The sequence below is a fragment of the Oculina patagonica genome, chromosome 4 (genome assembly GCF_052425735.1).
Source record: "Oculina patagonica isolate OP01 chromosome 4, crgOcupat, whole genome shotgun sequence".
Taxonomy (NCBI): Eukaryota; Metazoa; Cnidaria; class Anthozoa; order Scleractinia; family Oculinidae; genus Oculina; species Oculina patagonica.
Genome location: NC_135761.1, coordinates 4,709,104 through 4,731,861, shown reverse-complemented (window position 1 = coordinate 4,731,861; position 22,758 = coordinate 4,709,104). Strand labels below are relative to the sequence as shown.

At 41.1% G+C, this 22,758-nt stretch overlaps 2 protein-coding genes across 2 annotated transcripts; both read right to left on the bottom strand.

Annotated features, from left to right (window-relative positions):
• Nucleotides 1–220: 220 nt before the first annotated feature.
• On the bottom strand, nucleotides 221–22,551 carry LOC144649194 (biliverdin reductase A-like). Its single transcript, XM_078508652.1, has 5 exons — nucleotides 22,133–22,551; nucleotides 17,256–17,369; nucleotides 15,939–16,036; nucleotides 14,837–15,131; nucleotides 221–1,761 (listed from the first exon to the last, which is right to left on the bottom strand). Exons 1-5 carry the CDS (start codon nucleotides 22,252–22,254, stop codon nucleotides 1,476–1,478), a joined length of 915 nt encoding a protein of 304 aa, XP_078364778.1. The 5' UTR covers nucleotides 22,255–22,551; the 3' UTR covers nucleotides 221–1,475.
• LOC144651166 (uncharacterized) lies at nucleotides 12,578–13,435 on the bottom strand. The gene has a single exon (XM_078511056.1). The coding sequence runs from the start codon at nucleotides 13,433–13,435 to the stop codon at nucleotides 12,578–12,580; it is 858 nt and encodes a 285-aa protein (XP_078367182.1).
• Nucleotides 22,552–22,758: the final 207 nt, after the last annotated feature.

The following is a 22,758-nucleotide window of genomic DNA, read 5'->3' as shown; positions in this document are numbered from 1 at the left end:
TCCCCCTTACGCTTTGATCCCGTCAAAGTGGTTAAAAGTAGTTTGATAAAATGTAAATAGTGGTGCCTCTGTGAAATTTTCCTATCAGTGGGTGACTATATTGCGAACGCTTTTATTTCGTATGTTATTATGATACAGCTTCTAACAGCTTCAATTTTCAGCTTCGGTTTGTTTTTTGTATGTTACCGATGGCAACCGATCATTGAACAGCTTTGTAAACTTGCAAATAAAACATTTTTTGATTTATGCCTGCTTTTTTGGGGCGTGTTTACTTTCAGTCAACCTGCGGACTACATTGATTGTAACTGTCCCCGGGGTAGTCCAATACAAGATTGAAATAATAATGGGGTGATCTTCGGATATTTTAATAGGAACCCCTAAAAGGCACCAGAATCGCGTTTTGTTCACGTGGCCCGAAATCATTTTTACCCCTATCAAAAAAGAAGTGCAAATTCTATCTGACAAGTCTTTCCTGTCGTGCACTAACAGGTACCAGAATAACTCTAATAGTGGCCATTTGGGATTTAAACACATTGAGCGATACCAAACCAAGAATACCAACCCCTTAGAGGTGAGACGAATACCCCTGTCACTTTTATACGAGATTCCGCAACCCCCCCCCCTCCCGTCCCCCCAACACCCCTTCCCCGGAGTGACTGTGGTACAATTTGTAGCCGTTGCCCAATTCGTAACCGCCAAATTGCGTATTAAATAGGAAAAAACTAAAATACATTTTTTTTATTTAATTGCAACACATACACACACCCAAAACACTACTTACAGTTACACTACTAAGTCAATACAATTATTCAGTACTTACGCGATACTTGTACGATAACAATATACGCTACAGACACTATAACTTTACGTACAAACTTATAAAGCATTGCAATGCTACGATACTGTTTTAGTTTTGTAAGTGCTTTCCGTAATGTCTTTATTTAATTAAAACATTTTGGAATACTGTATACATTAAAAAAAAAAAAGAAAAAATAGGATACGATACTGTTTTACCATACTGTTTTAGTTTTTTAAGTGTTTTCCGTAATGTCTTTATTTAATTAAAACATTTTGGAATACTGTTTACACTAAAAAAAAGCAAGAAGAAAAAAATCAACTTGACCAAGTCAAGTTTTAGTATTCAAACTACTAAATTTTAGCGAATACTGTGAGGTCATCTAAATGAAACACCATAACTTAAAATTTTAATATCCAAATTTTTCCTACTCATTCACTTTGGTATTTCATAACACTTTGGTATGGACTTTTTAAAAAAGTAATTTAAAAATAAATTATTTTCATGACCCTTTATTAATAATTTGTTTAGTGGGCTTTGTGCCCCCTCCAGCCCCTCTCACAATTCTCTACTGAGTCCGAAGATTACTTTACCATTAGAATTTAAACCTTATTTAACATTTTACTGAGAGAGGATAACCGAGTTACTCTCTCATGGTCTGCTTTGTAAACAGCTTGATTCAGGAGGTTCCAGCCCTGGCCATTTTCTCAATCTCTTCTGCCAGCTCCAGGCAATATAACACTCTTTTTCTGTCTTGAGCCATTTCATCAGAGCTGCGCTCCCCCCGGATCTCAGCAAGAAACAATTCCAAATCCCTGGCAAACAGTCCCTTGTGTCCGGGGGTCGGTTGAGGAGGGGGTTTAACAGGCGTAGGAGACAGAACTGTGCCATCTTCGAACTTAAACTCCTTGAATGTCTGCCTGGGTTTTCCATCCCGTGCTCTGTTTGATATCCATGTCAATGGCCTAAAAACACAAAAAAATCTGCACTTGGACTTTGACCAAAGTGGCTCACACCTACAACCAGTGCTTGTTCTGGTTTCTGTGGCATGAAGTGACGAGGAACTTTGCTTCTCCCCCTTGAGGAATAAGTGGGAGGACTGGTGGCCTAATGGTCAGTGCTCTGGACTTCGGAATGAGCGGTCCAGGGTCGAGCCCTGGCTGGGGCACTGCATTGTGTTCTTGGGCAAGACACTTTACTCTCACAGTGCCTCTCTCCACCCAGGTGTATAAATGGGTACCAGCAAATTTACTGCTGGGGTAACCCTGCATTGGACTATGATTCCATCCAGGGGGAGTAGAAATACTCCTAGGCGCTTCGCGATAAGGAAACCAGGATGCGCTTTGGCTTGATGGGCTACTAGGCTTGATGCAGTCTTAACTTTTACCTAAGGAATAAATCTATTGCAGGTAACCTTAGAGCACTTTTGTCAGGTTGCCCTAAAAGTTGGCCAGTGCTGATTTAGTGGAGAGAGGTACTGTTAGAGTAAAGTGTCTTGCCCAAGAACACAACACACGCTGACTGGCCAGCCAGTGCTCAAATCTGCCCTCTCGATTAAGAGTTAGATTGCTAGCCATGAGGCCACCATAACTCAAAACAACACAACTTCTCTGCAACAAGACACCGTGAATTTCATAGTATCACCAACTCAGGGCCAAAAGTGCAGATGTACCATAAACCAGGTCATGTTTACTATTCTGGAATATGATTGGTTCTCAGCACTCCCTATTTTTCACCAAATTGGAGCACGCACAGGTTAAGTGTCCAATAACAGAGTTTATTATACATTGTAGTAACTCACTGTCTTCTCATTGGCTAAGAGCCTACAGCTAATTCTGGGAATCCGCGCAGCCTACAGATTAGTGAATAATCTGCTAGCAGATTATTCACTGATCTGTAGGTTGGGCACGCAATGCATGATTTCCAAGAGCAATGTGTCAGGCATCTGGCAGCGAAGGAAATTCAAGTTAAAAAATTGCTGGACAATAAAGTCTCAGAAAACACAAAATGACTAACAAAAATTGGGAAGGAACTACGAAATACTTTGAGGAAAAAGCATTCAGCCGGAATTAGCACAAGTTTTGAAACAGGTAGAAATCGTTTTTCATTATTTTCTTTATCAGAAAAACAATTATTGTAACGCCATAAATTCTCCGATAAACTCAGCGTTATAACTTTGTTTAATCACAACAACTCGAATCTACAACTGAGCACATGGTATTGCACCATCAACGGGTCACGTGACTAAATAGTTCTCTAGGGGGGTACCCTAAGGCGCTAGCCTAACATTACACCACTCCCCCCTTTATGAGCACTGTCGCAGTGCGTGTCCACTATGAAAGTCCCTTCTGAGTGTTCTGAAGCAATTTGAATGTAACACAACAAACTAAAAGTCTCTAACGACTGTTCATGAACATGACAAATGTCCACAGTTCTCAGGCAACATTAAAACACCTGAACTTGTCAATTTGCTTTATCTGTTCCATAAAGTCTATCAGTTCTTAGTCATCACTGGAAAAATCAGTTAACCAGCCACCCAAGTCCCGTACCAATTTGGTGGCTTTCGCTGTCTTGAGGGTCTTCCATGAGCACTGGAATCTGCCTCAGGTACAACTTGTCCAGTTGGCTCCACGGTTTGACGACTGAAATCCTCTGGATTACTGTTATCTGCACTAGCCATTGGCAATTCCACTTGAGGTTCGGGTTCCCTCACATCATCAGGCTGCTCACGGTTATCACCCCCATTGCAATCACTCTGAGGTCTCGGGGTAGCATCATCATTCTCAGGTCTCAGAGTAGCACCAGTTTCCTCTCCTCCCAACGTCGACTCCGTTTCAACAAGCTCAACTCCCTCTCCATCACTAACTGGAGCTGACTGTCTATCTTCGACAAAAACCGGAGAATCAACATCCGATGCCTCTTTACTCTTCTCTCGCTGATTCGATAACTCTGTCTGCCTTTCTGTAATCCATCCCTCCAGTGGAGGCCCAAGGTAAGGCTTTAATCGGTCTGAGTGAACAACCTTTGGCTTTGCCTTCTTGCTCTTCTGGATTCGGTAAACAACATCTGATAGCACTGATATCACCAGGTAAGGTCCCTCCCAAGGACAGTCAAGTTTAGGGTTTCTCCCTCTCTTTCTCTTCACATTGTGCAGCCAAACAGAATCACCAGTACTGAATGGTCTTCCAGCAAGTCGTTTGTCATAGTTCCTCTTCTGGCGCATGGCTGCCTTGTTCAAATGTCGCCTAGCCAAATCATGTGCACTGGCCAACCTCTTTTGAACAGCCTGGGCATAGTCCATCTTGAGCGGCGACACATCAGGAGGTGCCTCTGTTATGGCATCCAAGGGAACTTCCAGTTCTCGACCCAGCATTAACAGATTAGGCGAAACCCCTGTCGACTCGTGTACAGCACCTCGATATGCCATCATGCAAGCTGGAAGCTGAAGATCCAAGTCCTTTTGGTCCTCGTTAATCTTTCCACGCAGCATTTCAACAAGAGTCCGGTTAAAACATTCCACCTGCCCATCAGATTGGGGATGCAGTGGAGTGGTGCGAGTCTTCTCAATGTCTAACAGCTTGCAAATTTCAGCAAACACCTTCGATTCAAAGTTAGTCCCTTGGTCGCTATGAAGTTGATGGGGTACACCGAAGCGACAAATGAACTCGTCCACTAACTTCTCAGCAACAGTAGTGGCCTCCTGGTTTGGTATTGGGTAGCTTTCAGTCCATTTAGTGAAATAATCACTAACCACCAGTATGAACTTGTTCTTCCGTGGAGTTTCTGGCAGTGGGCCAAGAATGTCAATCGCAATACGTTCCATGGGAGCTCCCACCACGTACTGTTTCAACAGAGCACGACGTTTCTTTCCCCATGTTTTCTTTGAAGCACAGACATGGCACCTGGTAACCAGTGAGTGAACTGCTGAAGTAAGTCCTGGCCAATAATAACGAGACTGAAGAGCACCCATGGTCTTTCGTACACCGCGATGACTAGCTGTCGTGTGACTATGATGAGCTTCAAAAGCAGTCTCTCGGAGACTCTCTGGAAGAACAACCTGGTTAGTTGTCTGATCTCCTGCGTCACTTTCCCATTTCCGACAAAGTACACCATTTCTGAAGAGCAGCCTGTCCCATTGTGCCCACAAGGCCTTCACCCCACGACTCTGAGGTGACACATCCTCCCACAATGGTTTCCTTTCACTGGCTTTCTTCCATCTAATAATGACCTTGAGATCAGAATCTGCTTCCTGCTGCTCCCTCAAGAAGGTGGAAGTCCACGTTGGTTCTAACTTTATGGTCCCACAACGATCACCAACAGGACCCTCACAGTTTGCAGGCTGTTCATTGTCCTGGTTTGGGGCATGTACCTCAGTCTGAACACCCACGTGAACAAAAGTCACTTGCTTCTGTGACTTCCAACCTACACACCACTTACAACGGTCATCACAAGGTCGACGGGAGAGCGCATCAGCATTCTGGTGTTGCTGTCCTGATCGATATTGGATCTCAAAGTCAAAAGTACTTAAGTGTCATGGTCAGAAAAAATCAAAGAAATCAAAGAAATTTTGGCCACAGTCCAAAAACTCATACTTTGTCAATTTGTAGGCCTAGGTATGTAACTGAAAGATATGAAGTTAGTTTTACGAAATATTCAATTTTACGGCAGAAAACCACAAATAACGGTAATCGTACCGGAAGCTCAAATTTCACTTCTCGACAATCCGAAATTTCACGCTTTTCAACTTCTTGCTACCCAGACGTTTCAACCGCTGTAAACCTTTCCTTACCTTAGTTGCATAGATTGACTCTTCCTTTATTGAAATATAGTTAGTATTTTTATCTCTGATTATTTCTGAGCCAGCTGAGCCTCGATTAAGTAGACACATTTTTCTCATTTAGGAAAAAGGCTAAAATAATCCAAATTCAGTGAGGAAAAAAGCTGACCGGTAGTGCTTCAAATCTTCTGATATTTTAGCCACAGAGAGTCCAGTCGTTGAATTTTAGGTTTATGGTTTCAAAAGTGTAGGATCTAGTAGCAGTTTTTAACAAAGGTCGATCAAAGGTCGACAAAATTACAATTCCGCGGCTTTGAAAAGAACAACTGAAACACGTGACACGAAACACGCAATAGAGTAATTTGTATATTTTTTGGGCAAAGACAACACGGTAAAATTAGCTTTGAAGTTTTATACGTTTGAGACTTTAGAAAAATAGTATTTATCCTAAAGATTGCCTACAATAGAAGAAATACCAAAAATAACAGCACTTGAACTCTCCCTGATGTTCGTCACGCACGAGCGACTTGGAGCGGCAAATGACAAAAATATTTTCCATTGATTCAAAGTAAGTCATATTCTGAAATAAGAAAAATCTATTTTCTTTAAACTTTGCCCACAAATCTGTCTTAACTAAAAAACGAAACAGCTTTCATTTTCGCAAGTATCGTAAGATATATGTTTTAATATTTTATTCATTTAGACCACAACCGGCCTATTTTTAGCAATGGCGACAAATGAAAATCGAGTCACCGCTTCAAAAATTTATGCTCTAACTTTAGAAATTGTCTTAACTCTCCTGGAATAAATTGGACCTTTATCTGTATAAAGCACACAATTTTGATTCGTTTAAAAGAAACTATTAATACGAAATATTTTTGATTTGAAGTCTACTTGGCCATTGACGCGAACGGCTCAAAAAAATGGCACATTTTCAACGGATCACTGCGCAAAAGTCCAACTACTTCCGCATTACATTTGTTTCCATACCAACTAAGAAGAAGTCAAAGAGTATGGAAATGGAAAAATATGTTGTGGTTTAAGCGAGCTTTTAGTGCAACCAGGCGGCAACTTGGCTTATGTTGCGAACATGTTTTGTTTACATTGCCACAGCGGCCAGTTGCTCAGGCGAAAAGAATTTAGCATAAACAACACAATATTTCGTAAACATTGTAACTTTACAAAACTTTATATCAGCTCACACAATTAAACATCATTTAAAACTCGAAAACCTTAGCAGCTAGCGAGTCAGCAAAAAATAATACTGTCGCCTACCTGCAAGCCGGTGAGACAACAAAATTCATTGTCAGGTCCGCCATGGCCATGTTATTGGATTCCACATTTCTTTCTGGTTTTCGTCAACCATAGTATCCGCAGAAAGTTTCAAACGGTAAACATAACACACATAACATAACATTGAACATACCACATGATTGTGATAACTTAAACAAATGAAAGAAAGTTGCGGGCAACACATCCCAAGAAATCAAGCGATCACAACAGATCGGCTTGAACAGTTGATTGAAAGTTGCGTCACGCAATCTAAACTGAATCCAACTGCCTTATGGGCGAACTGAATAATTATTGTCCAAGAATCGGACTGTCCAAAATATGGGCTGTAAATATTTTTGACCGACGTATTTGTTTGATTTCTTGTTTTCGACCACTTCCTGTACAACTACATCTGGATGCTTCCAAATTTGAAATTTTAGGCTCGCTTTTCAAATACAAAAAAACCCGCTTTTTCAAAATAATAAATTGTTCTAGTAAACGATAAAGGTATAAAGTAAGTAAGAAATAAAAAGTGGAACAAAAATAAGTCTTTACAAACCACGCCGCCACGCACTTGTCATTCATACTTTGTTGTTGTTCTCGCGAAGCATTATCAACTTACAAAACAAATGGAGGAGTTGCGCTTTGTGTTTCACACTTCAAAGTATAGAGGAAGTTGAGGGGTCATGAATGGTCCCTCAAAATGTCGCAGTGCTCGCAATGCTCGCAAATGCTCGCAAAATTTTAGTGGGTGCTCGTTTGCTCGTGCTCGCACAATTTTACAAGTGCTCGCATGCTCGGTTTTTAGTGAAGGTAGGTTTTTGAAAAGCGCTCGTTGCTCGCAAGGCTAATTTTTGTCAATGCTCGTGCTCGCAAAGAAAAACGCTGTGCTCGCATGCTCGCAAATGCTCGCAAAGACCATTTGATACCCCTAAGTTGCGGCAATCGAAGGGGATAACCGAGCTCGTTCGTCTTGGAGACTGCAATGATCCCATAACAAACCATTTAATTTCGTGGCATTTCTGTTAGAGCACGAACTAGTTTTTGCAAGAGCAGGTGTATTTGGATTGTCTTCATCAAAGAAAGGCGAAATTATATAAGTCCCAAGCATCGCCATTCTAGTTTTTCATAGGAAATATTCAAAACAGCACGGGCCTTTCTAATATCCCACTCACCGTGGTGATAAAAAAGCCATTAGAAGCAGAGATGTGCTAAATGTGCACATGGCCGACAAGATCAGGTTTTTAAACGTATCTCACATTACGGTAGTATAAGCTTATAGATTTCCTTTAATGGCTGAGTGGGAAATTTTTCTAGGCAAAAATGTCTTGTTCACTTTTTCGTTGGCTATATTTTTAGTGTGGCCAGAAAATGTGCAGGGTTTTTCTATCCTTCTGATAATTTCCACCCTACTTCTTTCTCCGTAAGAAGGAATAGATGATGAGGTCAATTGAGCTCTATTACACCCCGCCCCCCACCCCCCCCCCCCTTAACGAACCCGCCCAGCCGGGGAATGAAAAAACTCGTCCGCGAATAGGACTGTTTATGTTTTCTTTCAGCTAAATACGTTTTCAGCTTTATACGTAAGCTTCGTTTCTAATAAACATACCAAAATGGTGCACACGAAGACATATACATCTGTTAAAAATATTTAGAGCCGATATTTTGGACAGTCCGATTCTTGGACAATAATTATTCAGTTCGCCCATAAGGCAGTTGGATTCAGGTTAGATTGCGTGACGCAACTTTCAATCAACTGTTCATGTTCAAGCCGATCTGTTGTGATCGATTGATTTCTTGGGATGTGTTGCCCGCAACTTTCTTTCATTTGTTTCAGTTATCACAATCATGTGGTATGTTCAATGTTATGTTATGTGTGTTATGTTTACCGTTTGAAACTTTCTGCGGATACTATGGTTGACGAAAACCAGAAAGAAATGTGGAATCCAATAACATGGCCATGGCGGACCTGACAATGAATTTTGTTGTCTCACCGGCTTGCAGGTAGGCGACAGTATTTTTTTTGCTGACTCGCTAGCTGCTAAGGTTTTCGAGTTTTAAATGATGTTTAATTGTGTGAGCTGATATAAAGTTTTGTAAGGTTACAATGTTTACGAAATATTGTGTTGTTTATGCTAAATTGGTTTCGCGTGAGCAACTGCCCGCTGTGGTAATGTAAACAAAACATGTTCGCAACATAAGCCAAGTTGCCGCCTGGTTGCACTAAAAGCTCGCTTAAACCACAACATATTTTTCCATTTCCATACTCTTTGACTTCTTCTTAGTTGGTATGGAAACAAATGTAATGCGGAAGTAGTTGGACTTTTGCGCAATGACCCGTTGAAAATGTGCAATTTTTTTGAGCCGTTGGCGTCAGATGGCCAAGTACACTTCAAATCAAAAATATTCCGTATTGTTTGTTTCTTTTTAACGAACCAAAATTGCGTGCTTAAAAGGTCCAATTTATTCCAGGAGAGTTAAGACAATTCCTAAAATTGGAGCATAAATTTTCGAAGCGGTGACTCGACGTTTTTTCCTATTTTCAGTTGTCGCCATTGCTAAAAATAGGCCGGTCGTGGTCCAATTGAATGTAATTCTTAAAAAAATATTTCTTGCGATATTTGCAAATATGAAAGCTGTTTCGTTTTTTAGTTAAGACAGATTTGTGGGCAAAGTTTAAAGAAAATAGATTTTTCTTATTTCAGAATATGACTTACTTTGAATCAATGGAAAATATTTTTGTCATTCGCCGCTCCAAGTCGCTCGTGCGTGACGAACATCAGGGACAGTTCAAGTGCTGTTATTTTTGGTATTTCTTCTATTGTAGGCAATCTTTAGGATAAATTCTATTTTTCTAAAGTCTCAAACGTATAAAACTTCAAAGCTAATTTTACCGTGTTGTCTTTGCCCAAAAAATATACAAATTACTCTATTGCGTGTTTCGTGTCACGTGTTTCAGTTGTTCTTTTCAAAGCCGCGGAATTGTAATTTTGTCGACCTTTGATCGACCTTTGTTAAAAACTGCTACTAGATCCTACACTTTTGAAACCATAAACCTAAAATTCAACGACTGGACTCTCTGTGGCTAAAATATCAGAAGATTTGAAGCACTACCGGTCAGCTTTTTTCCTCACTGAATTTGGATTATTTTAGCCTTTTTCCTAAATGAGAAAAATGTGTCTACTTAATCGAGGCTCAGCTGGCTCAGAAATAATCAGAGATAAAAATACTAACTATATTTCAATAAAGGAAGAGTCAATCTATGCAACTAAGGTAAGGAAAGGTTTACAGCGGTTGAAACGTCTGGGTAGCAAGAAGTTGAAAAGCGTGAAATTTCGGATTGTCGAGAAGTGAAATTTGAGCTTCCGGTACGATTACCGTTATTTGTGGTTTTCTGCCGTAAATTTGAATATTTCGAAAAACTAACTTCATATCTTTCAGTTACATACCTAGGCCCTCAAACTGACAAAGTATGAGTTTTTGGCTGTGGCCAAAATTTCTTTGATTTTTTCTGACCATGACACTTAAGAATTCAATCCAACGTGCCAGTTGTCCTTCAGGATCTTTTGCCCTAATGACGGAACGCAAAGGGGCATGGTCAGTTCTTACGCAGAATCTTGCACTCTGTAAGTAATGCCGATGTTGCTTTACAAATTCAACAATTGCCAATAGCTCACGACGAGTCACACAATAGTTCCTTTCAGACTTGGACAATGTCCGGCTCGCAAACGCAATAGGTTTCTCCACCCCATCCTGAAGCTGCGATAACACTGCACCAATTCCATGGTCCGATGCGTCAGTGTCTAACACAAACTTCCCCTCTCTGGTCGGATAGGCCAGGACTCTACCGGACGTAAGTAAACCTTTTAGGCTGTCGAAGGCCAGCTGACATTGCCCTGTCCAAACAAACTCTGTCTTAGCTTCTGTTAGCTTATGCAGTGGTTGAGCTACGGCTGCAAAATTAGAGATGAACCGGCAGTAATACGAGGCGAGTCCAAGGAAACTTTTGACCTCTGTGCTGTTCTCTGGAATGGGCCATGTACGAACTTGTTCCACCTTTCCAGGGTCTGCAGTAATGCCTTCTTCTGTGACCACATGTCCAAGGTACGATACCCTTTTCTGAAAGAGGAAACACTTCTTCGGCTTAAGCTTAAGTCCTGCACACGCTAGTCGCTCAAACACCTGCTTCAACCGCTCTAACTCTTCTTCAAACGTACGTCCCATAACAATCACATCATCAAGGTAAATCAAGCAGATCTTCCAATGAAGGCCCTTCAACACAAGTTCCATCAATCTGGCAAATGTACTTGGTGCATTGCACAGTCCAAATGGCATGACATTCCACTCATACAACCCGCTTGGAATAACAAATGCTGCCTTTTCCTGTGTGTTCGCATCCATGGCCACTTGCCAGTAGCCAGAAGCAAGATCTAGTGTGGAGAACCATCTTGAGCCGCTTAAAGCAGCGAGTGAATCGTCAACTCGTGGCAAAGGAAAGGCATCCTTTACAGTTGCTGCATTTAATTGGCGGTAGTCGACGCACAGCCTTTGGCTACCATCCTTTTTACTGACCAGCACAACCGGAGAGGACCAAGGACTTGACGATTCTTTCACCTTCCCTTTCTGCAGAAGGTCAGCAACTTGTCGTTCGATTTCATCATGTTTCCAAGGAGAGGTGCGTCGAGGCTGTTGTTGGATTGGGGGCACATTGCCTGTTTCAATTCTGTGCTGTGCCAGATGTGTGGTGCCCAAATCCCCATCTGAGAGAGAGAACACATGTTGGTAATTGTACAACAACTCCTGTAGTCTCTCAGTTTCACTGTTAGTCAAGTTCTCAGTACTCCTTTCAAGAAGTTCCTGTAAGGTCTCTGGTAAAGTCCTTTCAAATGTTTCCTGTGATTCATGCTTGTTGACTACTCTAGCTTGGCTCACAACAGTCTCACGATTCTCTTCAGTAAGCTCCAGTAGGGTGACATCCATAACCGGCGTAGCTAGGGCTACCACAGTCTCAGCAGCCAAGTTGTAAACTTCATCAAAAACATTGAACACACGCAAAGGGACCACTCTGTCCTCTCTCACATCCACCAGAGTCCTTGCAACATAAAGGCCCTTTTGTTGCAAGTGTGAGCTGAGGCAAGGCTCTAACAATCGCATGCCTAATTGAGACGCCTTTGGATTTAAGGTCGCAGAGCGCTTGTGAACGGTGACTGGGACAACCACTTCAGTGTGAGGTTCAATAATTGTTGACCTTCGCACCATACATCTGGAACTGAGAGGTTGGTTCTTGAAATCAGAACAGTCAAACACTTCTCCATTAATTGAAACCTGGTTTTTAACAATGTCAATCTGTGAATCAACTTGCGACAGGAAATCCATTCCCAGAATACCCTCATCCTCAATGTCAGCCACAATTACACACATTTGAAACTCTTTAGTACCCAGATGCACTACAACATGTCCCACACCATGTGTTTTGGCTTGCTGACCATCAGCTAGGGTAATAGCAGAATGAACTGAACTCAAACTGAACTTGACACTGTCAGGTAAGGAATCAAAAATCTTGAATGACAAAATGGAACAAACAGCACCAGTGTCTATCAACCACATCACACGAGTTCCTCCAATGAAGCCTGGCAGATAAAGACCTTGCAATTTATTATTAACTTGTGACCTTTTCATGGGAACAGCATTGTTCACATCATGTCCAAGTGTAGGGCCAACATCATTCCTATTCAGGCATCCCCCGGGCCCTTGGGTGACACCCTGCTCACGTTTCCCGAGTCTGCACTGACTCTATCTTGTGACTTCCTTTTTGGGCAGTTACGACGGTAATGGCCAAATTCTTTGCAATCCCAGCATTGACCATTTCGATTAGGATAACGTGGAGCATTTGGGCTTCCAGAGGTGTTCAGGGTCATAGTCTGGGAAAGTTGCTGAATCTGCTGGACTAATTCTTGGAGAGCAACTTGCTGTGTTTCCTGACGCTGTTGTTGCATTTGAATGTCAGATCGTAACATGTCCAACTGGGCTCTCAACAAATCAGGCTCCTTTCCAACTTCATCCACTGAGCGAACCTTTGAAGAGCTTCCTCGCCAATCACCATCCAAAAGACGAAATGCTTCCAGTTCACAGGCCAGTGTCAGGGCTTCGTCCATAGTTTTTGGTTTATCCCTCCGTAGTCTAAGCCTGTCATCTTGATCTTTGATAGCGTCAATAAAATGCTGAACGGCAAATCGCTCTTGGGTATCAGGAGACAAATCCTGGTAAGCTAGACTGGACATACTCCGAATATCTGCAGCATATTTGCTAAACTTTCGGCGATTTGTAAACAAATCAGCTGAGTTATTACTCGGTTCGCTCTCTGACAACGCGAACGGATTTGAAGAGTAAGTACCTGAATTATTCAACTGGTTCTCTGATGCGAACGGGTTTGCAGAGTGGACTCGGCGACTTGAGCTTTCTAAATTTACTGATCGATCCAAAGATAAATCGGACGTAGGTGTAAACGGGTTTCCAGATTTAAAAGGGTTAACTGGCGTTGAACAACTCATACCTTTGACTCCTGAATCCACAATTGAGTTTTCCGCCATTGCAAATGGACGAAACCACACAAGTAAACACACCAGCAAAATCTCGAGGCAGAACCTCACAAATCGACAAAATTCGGTCGCACAAACCATCCAAATAGTTCCATCGACTACAGGTTACCGTAATGTTCGGGTTTTCTTCACCGCTGCCACCAATGTAACGCCATAAATTCTCCGATAAACTCAGCGTTATAACTGTTTAATCACAACAACTCGAATCTACCCCGGCGTGCCCAATCGATGAAAATCGATCATCGGAAACCAATCGATATAATCAATATAATCGATAAAAATCAATCGATTAATATCGATTGGTTCCATTAATCGATGAAAATCGATACTCACAATTCACGTAAACTTAATTGTATCGATTTTCATCGATTTTATCGATTATTATCGGGCAGCATTTGTAAGGCGATACGTTAGGCATCCTTAGTCTAGTCGAAGTTCTGCGAGTCAAACAAAGCACGAAATGAACGTGCTAATAATAGAGGCTATTGTGAAGGGCTACCACGAGTGCCCATTTTCAGTAAAGACAGGCGAGTCTTTTTCCCTTGAAAAAAAAAAATTGGCGACAGAGGGGAGGCATTTCGAGTTGATTAAGACTCAATTGCCAATGCGTAGCGCAAACGTATCTGAAAACATTATTAAACGATTGCAACTGACAATCGATATAATCGATAAAAATCGATGAAAATCGATACTCACAACACTTTGGATCATCGATTTTCATCGATTTCCGATATCAATCGATTAATTGCTATCGATTATTTTCGATTACAATCGATTTTATCGATTATCGAATTTCATCGATTGGATACGCCGGGAATCTACAACTGAGCACATGGTATTGCACCATCAATGGGTCACGTGACTAAATAGTTCTCTAGGGGGGTACCCTAAGGCGCTAGCCTAACATTACAGTATAATAAAACAATTATTACATTCGCTTTTTGTGATATCCGGAATAATCAAGGTCTCGGTAAGTGTTATCAGCCGATTCGGCTTCGGCTGATAACACTTACCCTGACCTTGATTATTCTAAATATCACAAAAACCTCATCCAATAATTGTTTATAAACAATTCAGACTTCCACTACCACGGTCTGATTGTGTTAATCACCCGTGTGAATACAGACCGAACTGGATTCCACTCAGTCCTATTACCAAATGAATATTCATTAGAACTACACTAGACACAAAAAGTCCCTGCCTTATCCCAGACTTGCTATTTTATAGCTTGTAACTTTTAAAGTTGCTGGTAATAATGAATTGATTTTGTCAATTTGATTTGGTATTTTGTCATGCTCATCCAACAATTTGCTGGTATACATATACATGTACACGTACAGGTACACAGCATGTAACTATGGCAACAAAAAATGGAAAAAAAATGAAACCCACCTGTTGTCCGAAGTGGAAAATTTACAAGTGAGTGAAATAAGATCAGTTTCATGCACAAAGTGAGCTTCTTGTAAAGACAGCTCACCAAACAGATCATGCAAACACTCTAAGTTTGAGATCTCAGAGAAACTTGGAAATCCAGCACGGCTCAAGTCACTAATCCACTCACAAGAGAACCTGGCATCCAAGCGAATCGTTCCCTCAAGGAGTGGGACTGTTTTAGCTTTGATACTCTGCTTGAAATCCTGGTGTGACTCTAAAAGGAGAGCTATGTCCTCGACATGACAAACCAACCCTGCAAATGCACAGAAAAGTATAAAAAATAATTCTGACAGCTAACTGAAAACCAGCTTGTAGAACCAGGATTGCAAAAGGTTTTGTGAGATGGTACTGGTCATTGATGTAAACAAAATTAAACAATTTTCATCTAATAATTTGTTTTAGGAAACAATCATCTTTGCAAATTTAAAATAAAACAAAGAAATCAAGGTTATTACAATGCTAATGAGCACCACTATTTTTTTTCAGTATTATAGGCATGCAATGCATACATAAAGCCAGAGTTGCTAGACTATAATAGTCTACCGTTGCAATTCAGAATGCTCTAAGACCATCATGAATGCTTTAAATTATTAAAATTATGCAGATAATGATTCATTTTTTTAATTACAGGGAAACTGGTTAATTTTTTTTTAACAGCCTGAACTATCATGTATATATGTTTTGTTCGACAATAATAGTCAGCCAGGGGAATAAGTGCCAGTTTTGTCAAATCTTCGTTGAAGCACTTGAAGAGTTTCTGAATTGCTTCATCCAATCAAAAACTAGCATCAAGTGACTCATGAGTACTCTTAAAGTCATCGCGCAAACCTCATGTAACTTAGCAACTTTTGCGACGAACACCGCAGGCTCAGTCCCATCTTGGAGGCAGTATTTCATCATCAACTGGTACTTTTTCCCTCAACTGTAGTATGCCTCCGAGACAAAACCAGCTCACTGTCCCTAAATTAGCAACCCAGGTCCTAAACAAATCATCTAAATTAAATATACAGTCCTGGACCAATGTATAGATCCTAAATGTATATGAAATCACCATCCATACCTTTACTGTCAGCCAAGTTAAAAAGCTCTTTGCCACTCTGTGCTGTCAAAGATAAAGGAAAATCTACCAAAACATGCTTTCCATGCTCAAGAGTCTTCCTGTAAAATCAAAATACCTTAAAGTTAACCACTGTCAAAGTGTTTGTTTTTGCAAGGAGAAGAAAACTGGACTGGAAAAACCCTCGGAGCAAGGATGAGAACCAACAACAAACTTAACCCACGTATGACGCCAAGTCTGGAAGTCAAACTCACTTCTGCACCATCCCTGCTCTCCATTACTGTATGTGCTGATAGTTTCCCAACCCTGTAGACTGCCCCCATTTAGATATAGCCTCTTTATTAATAATTCCCGTGCAATCCACTATAAGGAATAAAGATGGTCACTGTACATTATTTTATGCAAAATTTGTCCCTCTATGTGTATGTTAGATTAAAAGTTTTTTGGACTTTTTGTGCATTTTAGGCATTTTTAGGGTTTGCATACTGTATGCTAAGAATAATGTGAAAATATACCAGTTGCCATCTTTTTCCACACGGTGGATTATCTTCCTTCATAGGCAAGCAATGTGCACAAAGGGCAATTGTCATGATGCTATAATGTCTCCTGCAGATAAGTCAGGTATAAATTGTTCCCCTGCAGATAGTTTCCCAGGCCTGTAGATAGTACCCCTGTTTATAGTTTCATTGTACATTATTAAATCATGCGGGTCCTCTGTCCAGGTCGAATTGGAATTTGGAAATGTTGGTTTTTCAAAAAAATAATACTATTTAATTATATTAATACTAAATTATAATTTATTATAATTAATACTATTTGGGAAAATCTTTACAACTGTTAGATAGTCCCAGGTCAGATACTAAGAAACGTCGCTCTGTAGACAGTTCCCACAGAGAGAGCACAAGTATAAATTATTTACTCCCCCATAGATATTATTTTCCACCTGAAAACAGGGCTCGAGACTAACGGTAGCCAACTAGCCACAGGCTAGTAGAAATACAGTTTTGGCTAATAGGTTTTGGGCTTTCACTAGCCAAAATGGCTAGTGAAAATTTCAGGCATTTTAGTGGAAAGAAACCGCAATTGAATTTAACTCTGAGAGAACAAAACAAAGAAGTCATGTTGTGGAAGTTGAGGAGTTATGATAATTCCTTTGATTCTGCATCTCCCCCCTTGGTAAAAGAAAAAAAGAAAACTTTGCAAAACCATACGTACTAGTTATGGCTTGAAGAGAATTGGTTTTGACTAGTGAAATCAAGGCTGTCACTAGCCATTTGGCTAGTTAGAAAAAACGTTAGTCTCAAGCCCTGGCTATAATACCTGGCATACTCTTCATGAGTGTCATTTTCTGTGCAAATAACAAATGCATCCACATCATCTCTTGTCAAGGCTTCATCCCAGTCTAGAGAGGGTAAATCATCCTCCACTTTTCTTCTGAAAAAAATGAAATGATAACAATATCTAACAATATTACCTTAAACTTAAATGTATCTCCACATATAACTTGAAATAATGTCTCCTTCTGGACTTCTATTGGTAGAGGTTTGAAGTTCAGTTGACAGTCTGCACTTAGATCATTGCTTGGAATAAGGCCCTAAGTGACTCCTGATCTAATATGAAATTCTCCCTTTGATTTATAGGGCAAATTTGAAGGAGAATCTAGCAATTTATCAGTCTAAGATACTTGGGGGTTTATTGCAGTCACCCCGTAGAAGTGACTGTAGAGTGCACTAGAGTCCAAACCGAGTACCGTATTCACTCGAAAAAGCGCCGCGGCGCTTATTAAATTTTTCGGACTTCAAGTGCGGCGCTTATTCGAGGGCGGTGCTTAAATTTGGAGGCCACAAAGAATCTAATCTTTTACAGTAATTAAAAATAGCATCTTTTGATTGTCAGTCTTCGTCTCTTACTGAAGAGAAAAGGAGCACTTGCCGTCCAGGCAAAGTTTGCGACCTTTACAACATTTACAGAACAACGTATTGTAAGAATGTTGGATAGAAGAACTGATGGGCAAACTTTAAAACATCGCTTTTGATGGAAAGAAATGTCCAAGTTTGTTTAAGAGTTGCATTGAAGTGCTGTTTATAGTTAAACAGAATTGCTCGAATAAGAGCCACATCGGGACTGCGGCGCTTATTCGGAGGCGGCATTTATTAACTTTTTCGCCTCAAATGCGGCGCTTATTCGAGTAAATACGGTAGTCTTGCTTTGAGCCCTGGCCAGCATCACTGTGTTGTCAACTTGAGTTTTTGGGATATGACACTTTACAATGGATTTAACCCTTGACAGTGCAGTGACAAGCATCCCACTCAGTGGAAAATATAGTCACTTCAATGCTGACACAACTGAACATTGATATTGATTTCAAAGATTATAAGGTTAAACTTTTTACATGTACTTATTGGTAATTAATCAGTCAAATTATTATTTACATATTAATTAGTACATACAAGGTATGTAACATCTGTGGCTTGTTGCAAACATAACGAGGCATGGTGACTGAAGATTAAAGGGGGCATACATGGGCATGGCCCGGGGATTTTACAACAAACATCTGCCTGTAGTGGCTGGATCCCTTGACTGTTTTAGCAGACTTTCCAACAAAGGCTGTGGCTAAAAGTGAACAGGGACTGGGACATGAGAGCGAGTGTTTGGGACACGAGACATGGGACACGGGGACAAGTCGTCTGAGCATTGGGACTTGGGATGTTGAGCTTGGGAACGTGGGACTTGGGGACGTAGGACTCAGAGACAGGGGGACAAAGGAAGTGATCGGGACACAGGGACATGATAAACAAACGGAACTAGTCTTATCGTTGAATGACTGTGTAAAATACGATTTCCAGAGGTGTCGAAAAAGAAAGAGTTGTAAGCAATTCAACTTCATGATCGCTCTTGCAAAACGTTGTCTGACATTCCTTCAGACTATGAATATGACACCCAATCACAAAGCATTTAATACCATATTAGACTTACATGTAACCTCCTACCCAGAAGTTCTTTTGCCTCATCACGCAATCTTTCTTTCCTAGCAAACGTCTGCTGAAAGGAACGGCACATTCCTTTTCTTTTGTTCCTAAAGATCAGCTGGGATCATGTGGAGATAACTAAAGATTGTGCTAGCTCATAAACAACCGCGCTAGTTCATAAGCTCCCTTGGGGCGATAACTTTCCCAGTGTTAAAACATGCATGAAAATAGCTTCTAAATCCTTGTGTCATGTGTAGATGAAACTCCCCTAAATATCGATGGAAACGACTGTTTTCTCTGTAATTTTGCTGTAATTCTAACTGCGAGAATACAACTGGGTTTTTGGCAAGAGTTCGGGCTGGTATCGGGCCTGATTGAAAGCGCACCTCTCGATCTCAAGGTCACTTCCAGGATTTGGAAGTGCTCTGTGATTGGTCTATGTAAATAGCCCCTCATAATTTTCAGCAGACATTCGTTGGGGAGTTAAGATGGCATGACGAGGTAAAAGAACGTCTGCATAGGAGGCTACATGTATATTAGACTGAACATGTTTTTTTTCATCATCAGATGTGTTTATACTGTATTTAAATGCAAGAGTCAATTACATTGCTTCAAAAGCTTTCTTCGATTAACTTTCCTTCGCCCATTGATGTTGACAGAAAACTCCACTGTTTGGCAAGTGAAACGCTCAGGAATGCGATGACATGTGTTCACCTTTTTGGTTTGACAAGCAAAGCTACAAAACCAAAATTGTTTACATTTAGCACTGAAATCAACTGTCACGCATATCTTTCTTTTTTGACACCTCCAGAAATTGTATTTTACACATTCAACACAAAAACTGGTTCTGTTTGTTTATCGTGTCCCCATGTCCCCAGTGCCGCATCCCCACATCCCTGTTCCTGCATCCCAAGTCCTACATGTATGTCCCATGTCCCACGTTCCCAAGTTCAACCTCCCTGACTCCCAGGCCAGGTGTCCCAAACACCCGCCCTCACGTAGCCTGCGAGAGCAGACGCATTTCCGGCCGTCGCTTCTCTCCGCCGAAAAATAGCGTCTGCAAAACCGAGCCAGGAAACGATTTCTGTGACGTCGCATCTTTTGTTTTCTCTTTGGCCAATTAGATTACGCGATAGAATAAAACACGAGTGCACACCACGCGGCTCCCTCGCGACAAAGCTGTTACGAGCTGTCTGCGAGATGCTATGGCAATTTTTCTGAAACATCGAAGGTTTCTTACCCCGGTGAAAGTAGTTCTTTGCAGAATAACATTTTCAGTTGCAAAGGAGGTTAATGTATGTCCTTTTTGTCAGTAGATAGGTAATAAATTCTAGCAACACACCACCGGACGCGACAATCGACCAGGTGAGTTTCATCTTCACCTTTCGAGAAATTACACAAAAAAGTTGCGACAAGCGTCATTGCAAGGTCTGCGAGTTCTTAACCCTGAAGCGTTCTTAGCGTCCTTCTTTGCACCACGAAGACTCAAAAATTTGTCCCAAAGAATAAAAACCAAGAAAACTTTCGCAGATTTCAGCGATAGCTAAAGTTATGTTTACATCTTGACTCGCTGCGTAAAGGCCAATCTCAGAGAGTCGCTCGAAAGATTCGTCTCTTTCGGAAGAGACAGTACACTGAAATTACAACTCTGACCAATAATAGTATTGCTTTTATTTGGTATCTTCATCTTAGTTTCAGTTCAGGGCAGTTTTGTCTAGGAGTAAAGTTACTTGTTACAGCAAGTAATGATTTTACCGCAATTGACCCCAAAACACCGGAACTTGGCTCGATTTCTGTCGCTCTCTTGGAAACTGCCGGCTACACGGTTCCGGTTGATCATACATTTTCCTAAAATTTCTAATCGATTTTATGACTTGTTTTGAAATCCCTGGTGACAGTATATACACTAAAATAAACTTACCAACAAAACAAGTAACATGTACATGTGGTTCGTCAACAACCACTGCTGCTACCGAATATTTATCTCACCTATCTGAGACTCTGGTGATCCATACACGATCAAATAGCGGCTATTTTCAATATTTCTTTTCTCAGCTTCCAATGTACTGTGTGTTATTCAGCACTATTGCATTTAGGTCAAGCGACGATAATAGGCTGACCTGGTCCTTCATTGTCTTCATTCAACTTACAAGCGGCGGAAAGACGATCACAATAGTGTACAAAATATTCCTCTCAGGCAATGCTTAGAAAATTGCTGATGTCCCAAATCCATTCTAAAGATTCGTGAGTACGTCTCCCACTTCCAATTAAAGCATTAAACTGAAACACTTTGCAAGACGTTCCTCATCGCGTAGTGTCCACTTCGTTTGCCATTGTTTTTTCCACGCGATTGTGTGACGGCTCACAGGCTACACGCGTGGCACCTCTTCGGATATGCAAGGTAAATTTTCATTGGTTACCTTGAACTGACGTCACAGAAATCGTTTCCTGGCTCGGTTTCGCAGACGCTATTTTTCGGCGGAGAGAAGCGACGGCCGGAAATGCGTCTGCTCTCGCAGGCTAGCCCTCACGTCCCAGTCCCTACATCTCCATCCCACTTTTAGCCACAGCCTCAACACAGATTTAATGAAATATAGTGACTTTTTTTATCCATCCACAAATACCCTGGAGTGGAGGAGTCCAACAGAAATATAACTGCGAAAAATAACTGCGAAATACACTGGCTGCTTGCTTAACGTATGTACTTGCTGCAAGAGCATTAGCAACTTGCCTATCTAAGACATGCGACACTGAAATATTGCCATGATTGTACTTCTACTTGCATGCTGGAAAATCACTAGTACTACTTGTCTACAGTAATATAACGGCTAACAAGGTAATTGCGAAATAGGAATGACCTATACTATAGTTGGCAGACTGGGCAAGACTGCCTTGGCCTCAATACCTAGTTTGTGATTTAGACAAGCATCACCATCCGCCGATGCTTCCCGAGACATTATATAGTACGTCTTAGATGTGAGACAGCTTGCCAAATTCCACTAACAGACAAACTTGTTTACTTCGATAAGCAACGGAATTCAAGACTTCGAATTTTTTTGCCTGAGTTTATATTACGCTTAATGGCTTTCAATCGGGTCCACTTCGTTATCGAGATTCTTTACATGTATCGGAATGCTTCAATGTAGAAACGAATCGATCAATATTAAAAGTTCCTTCATCAGAGACAAAGAAGACATTATGAAGACTATTTATAATTCACAATCATACCTGGAGATTACTCCTCGAAGAACAGCACTCTCTCCCAACACTTTCTGCTTCAAATCTCGTACTCTGACTTTTCCTGCACGTCCTAAACCGACAACAACGATCCCCAAAGGCTTGTCCGCCATATTATTACTTGTTCTCCACGGCCAACAGCACGAGAATTTAGTCTCACGTTAACCTTGAGAAAAACTAAAACGCAGCTGGGTGTTCCAGGTTATTTCAAGATCGCGATAGACGTAACAGCTGTAGCTCAAAAGCAAGCCAGAGGGGCCGCCCGGGAGGGGCCGGTGACAATGAGCTAAAATGTTCTTTCCTGGAATTTGATATGGTACGCGCGCCCGTGAACACGTACGCGCGCTTACTTGCGTAAAACCATCTAGGGGAGGGGTCAGTAAGTCAACGGCTGATGGACAAATACGCTCAAGGGAATAAGAAAACACAAGCCCCCACAAAGGCAACGAATAAATATGCTTGTATTCTTGTACGATGTCTTGCACTGTTTTGCATTTTGATTGTCAAGCTTCAGTTTCTTTCATCTGACATTGCGTGACACTCTAAAAGCCCTGGGAACGAGGTTGCGTGACACTACGACCTAAAATCTGAGGGCCTGAGAACTAAATACTCCTCTT

Coding starts and splice junctions, on each gene's coding strand:
- LOC144651166 (XM_078511056.1), bottom strand. CDS start 13,435: ATGGCGGAAAACTCAATTGTGGATTCAGGAGTCAAAGGTATGAGTTGT.
- LOC144649194 (XM_078508652.1), bottom strand. CDS start 22,254: ATGGCGGACAAGCCTTTGGGGATCGTTGTTGTCGGTTTAGGACGTGCA. Junction 16,037..17,255: donor ACTCATGAAGAGTATGCCAG/GTATTATAGCCA, acceptor TTGATTTTACAG/GAAGACTCTTGAGCATGGAA. Junction 15,132..15,938: donor TAACTTGGCTGACAGTAAAG/GTATGGATGGTG, acceptor GTGCATTTGCAG/GGTTGGTTTGTCATGTCGAG.